General features: G+C 45.4%; 1 protein-coding gene across 1 annotated transcript in view; it reads right to left on the bottom strand.

Annotated features, from left to right (window-relative positions):
* Positions 1-2,900: 2,900 nt before the first annotated feature.
* Positions 2,901-10,747, bottom strand: part of Cdc123 (cell division cycle 123) — a 59,658-nt gene continuing 51,811 nt past the window's right edge. Inside the window, exons 14-16 of the mRNA XM_033765959.1 lie at positions 7,246-7,374; positions 3,828-3,965; positions 2,901-3,162 (exon numbers count right to left, since the gene is read on the bottom strand). Of these exons, the coding sequence (XP_033621850.1) occupies positions 3,136-3,162; positions 3,828-3,965; positions 7,246-7,374 (294 nt within the window). The 3' untranslated portion in view covers positions 2,901-3,135. The remainder of the gene's footprint in view (positions 3,163-3,827; positions 3,966-7,245; positions 7,375-10,747) is intronic.

Below are 10,747 nucleotides of genomic sequence, written 5' to 3'. Positions count from 1 at the left end.
ACTATTTCTGCTTGCCACTGTTAGGAGGAGGAAAGCAGCCCCTAGCGGAGCCGGCCCGCTGTTGGGCGTCACTGTCCCCAGCAGCTCGGGCACCATCACGCTCACCTGTTAGCTTTCACTCCGCGTAACTGGAAAAACCTTCTCTGCTGGTGGTGGGGGCCGAGCTCCAGGCCTCCTGCGTGCTAGGCATGCACTGTACCACACCCGGCTGGCGGAAGTGCTTGATTTTGCACATCTGAGCACATTCTCTGGGTGACGCACGACAGACCCACTGCCCAGCCCAATAACAAGGAGCTTTTAGCTACCTTCAACTACTTCTTGCTCTCTTTGATTCCGATTCCCCAGGCCTCTTTATGTACACATAAAGCATCTGCACTATGAAGTGGTCAACCTGTCATTAGTTCTCTTTTGACAGTCCTTGAACCCAGGACCTTGTGCACCCTGGACAAGAATCCCACCACTGAGCGACAACCCCAGTCCCGTCCTTAGCACACCAGGTGAAGCTGTCTGAGCCAAAACACAGCTGACTAACAGTAAGGTCTGCTTAAACAGGAACTCTGGTTTCCAAAAGCCTGACAGGGCTAAGCCGCCTCCGCAGATCACCTGGGTTAAAACAAACGCACAAATAAACGCGCTTTGCTCTTCCAAAGACAGCTACTTCGCTTACTTTCTCTGCATTCAACACATCCATCTTTGCTTCCTTCACACACGGATGTAATGAATTTGTATTTATTTTAAAACCGATTTTTGGAAAACTCTGTAATTAAAGTAATAACGGATCTTGGTTGAAACTTGTCTATTGGAAAAAAGTTAAGACTAGAAATCCTTAGAGAAAAACATCAGACCTCATTTGGCCTGGACTGCACTACAATCAAGGGTTTGGAGACATCTTAACTCCGGGTCACAGTTTTCTCATCTGTTTAAAAAAGAAGGAAGCAGAGGAGGAAGAGGGAGGGACGGCGGGAGGGAGGGAATGGCCGGAGACCTCCGAGGTCCTCACCGCTAGAAAATGTCCTGGTTGTTTTGAAAAGAACCTGCCCTAGGCGTGCGAAGCAGAATGACGATGTCAGCTCCTGTTTGATGGACGCTCATCACTGACCGCTATATCGCGAGCCTTGCCCACGACACCTCACTCAAAAGGCCCTACCCTTCAATTCCTACCTCCCTCCTTTTAGGTAAGGAAAACTCACACCTGTAAGGTTAGTGGATATAATCTTCTGCCACCAAAGAATCAGAGTTGAGTAGAAAAATTTATGAATTCAAAACATGCAAATAAAAGTGAGGCTTTTAAACAACAGAACATCTGGCGAGATCTGTCTTCAGGAAGCCACTGCCACTGCCACGACACAGAACACGTGTGCTCACCCCACAGCCCAGGCCGCCACCCACCTGCATCCACGAAAGAAGGGTTTCAGAATAAACATGCCAATAAACAAAAGAATAATCCAAACCAATCTTTAGGTAGGCAAAATGATACTGGCATCCAGGAGCCTATTGACTATACATTATTCTATTTCTAGGGTTAAAAGCAGGATAATCAAATAAAATATATAAGGAAATCATGTACCAAAATCTCATCTTAAAAAGTGGAGCTGAATCTTGTAATTTCAGAAAAATTAACATAAAAATTTAATGAGTTGTGTATCAAGAACTGAACTATTCATTACCTGTCAACTTTTGCTTGGGTCTTCTTATTCTGTATGATCTGAATGTTTTCCACTGATATCAAATACATTTGCATTTTTTTAAACTGGTAAAGTAATATCTTGACAAAGCCAGCTTCCAGAGCTAAACTTCAACCCACTCACGATATGAACCCCTTCTATTGGGCTAATCGACACCCTTGAGTAGTTCATAAAAACAAAACAAGTATTTCAAAGCATATCTATTTCGAACAGCTGGTCTACAAAAAGCATTTGAGGGGCGGGGGCGTAGCTCAGTGGCACCGCACCTGCCTGGCAAGCTCAAGGTCCTGAGTCCAGTTCCCCGTACCAAGTAAAAAAAGGCATTTGATTTCCTGAGTCCACAGATAAAGTACTGAGCATAAAAACTTCAGTCTGAGAAGACGCAAAAGCCACCGTGTCCTGGCTTGCATCACTGTCTAGTTTGTCTTGAATGTACCGAGGGGAGACGGCTCTTCCCTGGAGCACCCACAGGCAGCATGTTTTTGCACGCTGAGAAAGGACCCTGCAGCATGTGCCACGTTCCCGACAGCATCACACGCACCTGGGATGCGGAGGGCCACACGTGGATGTGAGACCTCGCCACCACATGGCCCTCACCCGCTCAGAGGGCACCACGCAGAGCGTCACTAACACGGAAGCTCTTCCAACAATGAGACTCAGCAGCCCCCTACACTACAACATATTTTAAAAATCATAATCTTTGCTACCTTATTAATATATATTACTAAGGAAGGTGTAATGTACTAAAAAAATCCATCGTTTAATAGGGTGGAAAGTCTCTATTTTTGTAGCTATGCCCAAATGGAAGCTGAACTGAAAAGAAAATCATATGGAAATTCCTAAAGTAAAAAAATATTTCCTATTGTAAGATGATGTTATTTTTCTTTTTGTGGTACTGAAGTTTGAACTTAGGACTTTTCTATTAAGCTACATCCCTTACCCTGATTCTTCCTAAGTCTTACTAAGTTGCCCAGGCTGGCTTGAACTTGTAATCCTCCTGCTTCAGCCTCCCACAGTGTTAGGTTTACGGGGGTGTACCACCGCAGCTGCCCTAAGGTTCATGTTTTAAAAAGGAAAAATAATGACTAGGAAAGACTATTTTCATATCACAAATACACATTTTCCAATATGATAGTTATAAAAACATCAGCACAAGAAATATATACATAAGTCTTAATCAATTGAGCCAGGAGAGTGAGGTATTTCATAGAAAGTTATTTTATTATCAGAACAGTAGGGTGTCCTATGTTCAAGATCTATTTATTATGCAATTTGTACAAGTAGCAAAGTCCCTCCACTTTCTCCAGGTGCCTATGCGTGATTATAAAAAGCTACAGATTTCCACACTGCCCTCACGCCCCCAGCTATGGCCACTGAAGCTGTGGCCAGGAGCGGCCTCCGAAGTAGCCACGGTCGCCTCTTTTATTGCTCTTGAACTCTAGTGCTCTGTTCAGTCATCCTCTTGCTGATTTCTTTTCTGTCAAAGGAAACCAAGAGTATATTGAAACGGCACATGCTAGTTGGGACATCTGCTTCACCAAGATCCTGGATTCTGATCTGTCAAAGAAAAAAGAGTATATTGAAACGGCACATGCTAGTCGGGACATCTGCTTCACCAAGATCCTGGATTCTGTCAACGAGGGTAGTAACCCAGAGGTCCCGAAACAGGTGCTCAAAACAACCATGGGAAGACATGACCTAACCAACTCATTAAGCCTGTACGCCACTTTGACTCAGGGGCAAAATGCTTTCAAGGATTCCAGGGTTTCCTTCCCGTTTAGTCACAGGTACACACACGGCCACACAGACACATGCGGAGAAATACAAACGTTCCTGCTTCCACGAGTCACAAGACATCTGCGCTCATGGCCCTATGACAATGTCCAGACTTTCTTTAAAGTCAGTATGAAGAAAACATTTTACAAAGCATGTACTTCATAAGCATATACATTTTCTATCACTCTGATCAATTACTCCCTCAGTTCCCATTCCATGTTGTATTATAAAATGACCCAAGTCACGTAACTCTGACTTTTAATTATCATCAAATAAGTCTGAGCAGCATAGGACTAAAGTGAAATATTAAAAAGCCCACTTGAAAACCGTCAAAGATGAGCAGCTCTCTAAATACAATATATCTACCAGCTTGAGAAAATCAATGAGCTTGTGGGCATCCTCCCCGGTGGACAGGTCCACGAAGTCCTTGGGCAGCCGGTAGCTCAGGTAGGGGCTGGGCTGGACCGTAACTTCACTGTTTGTGCAGCGGAATGCTGGGGAGTCCTTTACAAAGGGAAAACAGCACAGTCTTTAGTCTCCTTTAGGTCTGCTCTTCAGACTATACTCAATACCATGTTCTTTTCTGCACTAGAAAAGGAAGAAAATAAGACTCTAAAGTAAAAGAGGGCCCTAATATTTTTAAATGATTCTATGTATTCACTAGGAAACAAGAAGACACGGTTAAGTGTCTCATGGAGGACCAGTGCCACCATGCGTGGTTATGGGGCTCGCCAGTCACAGCGGGCCCAGGCCTCAGGCAGTCGCCTAGGCCTCCAGCAATCTCAGAAGCCAGGACATTTTATCAACATTATGTTTCCTACACATGTACGACTGAGAAGTAGTCACGGAGAATACTGATCAGCGAGGGCTAATGGGTGCTCCGAATCCTCTGACTCTTCTGTACTTAGGTCACTGTTTATCTCTCTCACACCTACAGACAACTGCAAGTTCAATATTCACATTTAACAAGTCTTCGTATTCATTCTTCCACGTACTTGCTTTGAGTCTTACACACAATTATTGCTTGTTGCCTTTTGCCAAAAAAGGATTTCAGAGACACAGAAGCCCTGGGCTTGGACTTCCTGGGTGGCAGATGCATGCGGAGGAGAGGACTGCTGGGGTCCAGCAAGGAAGACTAGTCGAGGACCTGAATGGAGGACTGAGGAGCCCTAAAGGACGCCGGCCACATAGCTGCTCTGCGCCAGACCTCTTTCCGGGTGTGGGACATAAACCGGCAAGTAAGACTCAGAGATAGTCAATAAACAAGCAAACAAATCACCAAGACCCTGCAGGTCCTACAACGTTTCAGGAAACAGCACCGGGGTAGACAGTACACTAATAGGACAACAACGGGGACTAGATTAGTGGGCTGGTCCTACAAGGTCTTGCTAAGAAGGGGATCCCTGGGCTAGAAGTGGACAGATGACAAAAGCAGGTGTGTGGCCTGGGAGCAGTGCATCGAGATGGTGACTGGCGCCAAGTCCTAGAGGCCAAGCTGAGCTGTGTCGGGCGGGGGGTCCCATGGCCTGAGCCTGGGGAGAGGAACAGGAGGAGTGCCAGGGAAGCAGCCAGGAATCGGTTCCTTCTTCTATCAAACCCAAACCTCTAATATTTAGAATAAATGAGTAAATAAGGATTTGGTCACAGATATAACCTTGTACAAACTATTTACATCCAAGTGCCATGTCCCTCATGTTTAAAAAGAACAGCTGCACTGAACAGCTTACACCTGCCGTCCCTGCCCTTGAGGGTTGACGACTCACTATTCTAAGACACCAGTGGGGAGAAAATGCTTTTTAATGTGACAAACACTGAGAGAGCCTGATACTGTGCTAGACTCTGCAGGTGCACTGTGCATAGGAGAGGCTCTGTCCCTGTCCTCAGAGCCTCTGGCTAACGTGGGATGCGAGTGTCAGTAGGCAACTTAAGTGCCATACGGGTGACACAGAACCGATTCCGGCTGGAAAAGGGGCCAAGGACAGAGAAACGATGAGAGGGAATTCCGCACAGATGGGCAAAGGGAAGATGCTCCGAGGAAGGCCAAGCAGCAGCAGGAAAGCAGAGAGATGCAGGAGCAGCCAAGGGAAAAAGAGGTGAGAATAAGGAAGAGGCGCTGTGTGCAAGCACTGCACGCAGCCTGGTGAGGGAAGGGCTGTGCCTGAGGCATAGGTGCTCAGGGCCGAGCGAAGGGCAGTGTGTGGAGGTGAGCAGGTGGGAGGCAGCAGACAGCAAGGAGAGGCACCACCCACAGAAGCCCGCTATGGTGACAACAGGACTGAGCAGGTTGAAACAGCAAGTTTTGTGAGGGCTCCATTATGTAAAAGTGCATGCAAAGGGCCTGCAGGGGCGACCAGGGCTCTTTCTAGGTGGTAGGATTTCAAGTCCTGTCTCTTTCTAATTCTCCCTTTTTTTCCTTAAATGATTATGTAAGCTAGTTTTTAAAAGATGTAAAAAGCTTGGACCGGGGTGTATGTAGCTCAGAGCATTTGCCAAGTGCAGCTGAGACCCAACGTTCAATTCCAGCACCAGAAATAAGGAAATATAATTGTATAATCTCATGTATTTAAAAAGGTTTACATGTACGTGTACATGCATGTTATATATAAAAATAGAAACAGTGGTTCTCAGCTCCTAGGGTTATAAGCAAGTATTAGGCCAGGTATGCTGGTACATGCCTGTAATCCCAGCCCTCAGAGAGGCTGAGGCAGGAGAATTGCAAGTTGGAGCCTTGCCCAGGCAATTTGGCAATGCCTTACCTCAAAATGAAAAAGGGCTGGGGATACAGCTAAGTGTGAAGGCGCTATACTGCAAAAACTAAACAAACCCTAAATGCTGCAAACAAGAATGTACTACCTGTATGAGTAGGAAAAAAAAAAAAAAAAAAAAAAAAAAAAAAAAAAAAAAAAAAAAAAAAAAAAAAAAAAACCCCAAATTTTTCTTTAAATTAAAGTTAGCTGGACTGGGGATTTAGCTCTGTGGTGCAGACAACCTCGAAAGCACGAGGTCCTGAGTTCGATTCCTGGTACCCCCACCCCCAGAAAGAAAAGTTGGCTGTAAAGGAGAGGAATAGCTATGTAAAAAAATTCGGTTGAAGAAAATTCTTTTTTAAAGATGGGCTGTATCTGACCAGGGCTGAATCTTGATGGTAAAAAGGAAGAGCACGAGGAAACGGCAAGAGCTGTCTGAGAGGCGCGGACCCGCGAATGAGGCGGCAGCCGCAGGCTAGAGGGGCGGCCGAGTGCGCAGCTGAGGACTCAGCCGCCTGACTTCCCAGCCGCGGATTCTCCTTCCCGAGGGCAGTGAGGCTCTGCCGAGAGGAAGGGGAGGAGTGACCGGGGGGGATGCCTGAGGAGGGTGGAGAAGGTGGGCACTGGGCACACCGGGCACGTGGACAACGGAAGAGAAAGCTGCAGCGCCGCGCCACGAAACCGGAAACCGGAACCCGGACCCCGCCCGCGCAGGCGCACACAGCCCTTCTGCGCACCGGCTCAGTTCCGAGCGAACAGAGCGCGAATGGATCCAGGCTCGAGGTGGCCAGGTCAGAAGCTACGGGAAAGAACTAGAAATAGTGAGTCACAGAATCCTTTCTTTTCTGATCTCTTATAGATTTTTAAACGTCCAACACAGGAATCCTGTGTGCACTCCCTTTCCTCACCCCGTGGGCACCTGTGTCACACGCCCCCACCGCAGGGGTCTGGCTCATTGCCACTCCGTGTGCAACAAGCAAACAAGCCATTTTCACTGGTTAGTAAGGTTTCTTTATGTCTTTTAAAAAATGTCTTACCTGCTCCTGAGCGTCTCCTTCATTAAAATCACCTTTTAAGTTTTTCTCGGATATCAGTTCTTCCCAAGTAAACAGTAGTGAATCTGTGACTTCACCAAATGGATTAAAGTCAATCAGCCACACCTTTCCCTGTAATGTGGACACACACACACAAATTAACAGGTACAAAATAAAAGCACAGTCTATGCTCTCAGAAAGATATTCTTTATGTTATTTTCCCTGAAAGATCAAACCATATTATGACTTCTTTCACAGGATAGCTCCTCCAAGTCCCATGTGCAAAAGAGTCACCTGTCCAAATAAAACAGAATTGGGGACTGGGGATTTAGCTCAATGGCACCAGGCCTGAAGCGCAAGGTCCTGAATTAGATCCCTGGTATCCACCCCCTTCCCCGCAAAACAGACTTGAATCTGAGGGGAGGCTGCGTATGCGTAGACAGAGAAGGGCCTGGGAAGGAAGGGCTCCGATGAAGGCACCACTTCCAGCTCCCGCTGTACATTAGAATTTCAAGTCAAAGATCCAAGCAGGAGACTTCCCTGGCCACGCAGCATGACCAAAATGTTATGTGCTAACAGCCCAAAGGAAGAGGCCAGCAGCTCCCACAGAGCCCCAGGCCCCTCCCAAAGGGCTAGCTCGAAGGTGGAGTGCTTCTTCGTACATACTCCAAGAAGCACAGGGATAAAAGGGTGAAAGAAGTTTGGAAATGCTCAGTTTTCTTTAAATGTCAGTGTGGTACTTGTTTTGTGTGTATGATAGAGCTGACAACACGTGAAGGCGAGATGAAAAGAACACACAAATCTTTGAGATTCTGACCTTCTACTGTGGAACACAGGTGGGCATCCAGCAGCTGCTGGCCTCAAGGAGAGAACACCCTGACCTGCTCACTCTGCTCTGAGGTACTGTCAAGAGCAGCTGAGTGGAAACGGGCCCAGCACCAAGTGACCAGAGCCAAGGTCACCACTCTGTGCCACTGTGCCAGGGAGTGAGGGCAAGCATGCTGGAGCAGAGACACAGATAATCGTTTCCTTGAAATTTCTATCTTCGCTCTTCTTGGTTTTCTCACTGAGACAGCCACACACTTGCACTGTTTTGTCATTAATAATAATTGGTCTTTTTATCTATAACAGAGCTGTCATGTCCTGAGAAGGGTGTATAAAGCTAGACATGCCTAGTACTGCTTCTCACCTGGGTTAAAGTTTCTGGAAAGATAAGATACCTTGCTAGAACTTGGCAAACATAAGAAACCTCTCATCACACAATCACTACAAGAAGTGTCACCATATGCCAGGCAAGGTTTGCATTTTACACAATCCCAATGAGAAATCCTGCAGATTCCTCCTGCCATGCAAGTTGTTTGCTATGACTCATCAGCTCAGTACCCACTTCTCCATTTTTGGGCCTGTGAAATAATATCAGCCCATGAATCAATTTCCTGGCTTGATGTCAGTTTTGCTTTGGGGGAACTATTATGAGGACGGCTTTGATGCACTGTATGTTAAATTAAGAAAATGGTATTTTCCTAACCTCCAAATCTTTGTTATGAACTTATTATAACTAGTAAAACCATTTCATTATTATGGGGGGCATACTGTACCCATTATTAAAGGAATATTGAGCTCTATCAACTAAAAGTACGCCACACAGCAAGAAACAAACCAAAATGAACATCAACTCAAATGACCAGGGTTACGTGGCAGCTTCCCCTGTGGTTCAGAAGCAGACCTTCACTACAGAAACAAAACCACAACAACAAACAAACCACTAGCGAGGCATAAACTATGAGGCTTAGGATTCTGCAGTTATAATGTGTTTTTGCTATGGTAACTCAGGCAGAAGGCATTCTGAGAAATTAATCTTGTTTTAGGGCAATTTGTAAGAAGAGAGCAGACAAATGCTCGTGTCAACCACCCAAACAAATGATCACCCACACAAATAAACCTGTGTAGCCGACACCATGCCAGGCATCAAGACATAAGATCAGTGACAGAATCTATCGCTTCAGTGAGCTCAGCTCAGCTCAGAAGCACACTGGCTACTATGCAGGGTGTTGTGCTTGGGTGGGCTACTGTGAGACTATAGCGGAACGAGAACACGACTGCAGGGGAGGCTGAAACTGTTCTGTAAACTAATCTGAAATTTAAAGGGTAGTAGTGATGATCTGGGAAGAGGCTCGAAGGTGGAAGGAAAAGCGGATCATTTCACAGGAAAACGAAGACCATAAAAACATGTGCTGCATGACCGTAGTAGGGAAATTGAGGCACTAGCCTGGGCTACATAGTGAGACCATGTCTTAAACAAATCTAAACGGAAATCACAAAAGCCCACACTTATACGAAGGTCTTGTAAGAATGGCCCGTTGTGGGAATAAGTTATTCGTTGAGTATAAAATATATTGCGGACTCCAGCAATAACTTTAAAGGGCTCCTGTTCCAAACTAGATGAAATTTAAAATAATCCTTTAAAATCTATAAATGTGACTAGGAGGAAAAAAGGAAATCACCAGGCACCAGGAAGGAAGAGGAACCTAAAACAGAGGTAAAGATATAAACTGAGCCTTGTTGGGAGCCTTTGGAGGGCCTTCTTCCAGGAGCCAGGCATGAGCTCCAGCATGCACACAAGACTCTGGGTGGCCATGAGGAAAGGAGGCGAACCAGGACATGAGGGCAGAGGGCTGCAGCCTGCCAAGGGAGCGCAAGAGGTATCTCCACTGAGGGGAACAGAGGCACTGCCTTGTCTCTCTGACGAGGTTCTAAGAACATGGGAGAAGCAAATGAAAATTCGAAATTTAGGATCTTTGGGATTTTCATAAATAAAAATGAGTCCACTAACATTGAGCTCAAAGCAAACTGATTTATAAAATCAAAGCAAGCACTGACGTGGATGAGGCTCTGCAGGGGAAATAACATGGATCTGAGCAACAGTAAGATGAAGACATGGGGTGAGGAAGGTGAAAGTCAAAGTGGGATTAATACGGCATCAAACAGACAAATAGGAAAATGCCAAACATATCAGAAGTTCAAATGAAGGGCAGGGGATTTAGCTCAGTGGTTCCACTGCCTGCCTTGCAAGCGCAAGGACCTGAGTTCAATCCCTGGCACCAAAAAAAAAAAAAAAAAAAAAAAAAAGTTCAAATGGAAAACAAATCATGAAAGGTCTAGACAAAAAGCCATGAGTATGTATGCTTTTATTAATAAAATCTAGAAGCCATAAAATAAGTGGATAGCACATTTGATTTTCTTTGTGGCACAAGTCTAATCACAAAGGCCTAATCTTTGTAATATATAAAGAAGGCTTGTATTTTAAGGAAAATAAAATAGAAAAAACATGGAAGCAACAGTTCTAGAAAGCAGCTAGAGGGATAAAGCACTGATGAACAAAAAACCTAAATATCAAGAATAATGGGGGCTGGGGATTTAGCTCAGTGGTTCCGTCACCTGCCTTGCAAGCACAAGGATCCGAATTCAATCCCTGATACAAAAAAAAAAAAAAAATCTAGAAGAA

The sequence above is a fragment of the Fukomys damarensis genome, unplaced genomic scaffold, assembly GCF_012274545.1.
Source record: "Fukomys damarensis isolate Sample0158 unplaced genomic scaffold, DMR_v1.0_HiC HiC_scaffold_19, whole genome shotgun sequence".
NCBI classification, from domain to species: Eukaryota; Metazoa; Chordata; class Mammalia; order Rodentia; family Bathyergidae; genus Fukomys; species Fukomys damarensis.
This window is presented reverse-complemented; position numbering and strand designations above follow the sequence as displayed.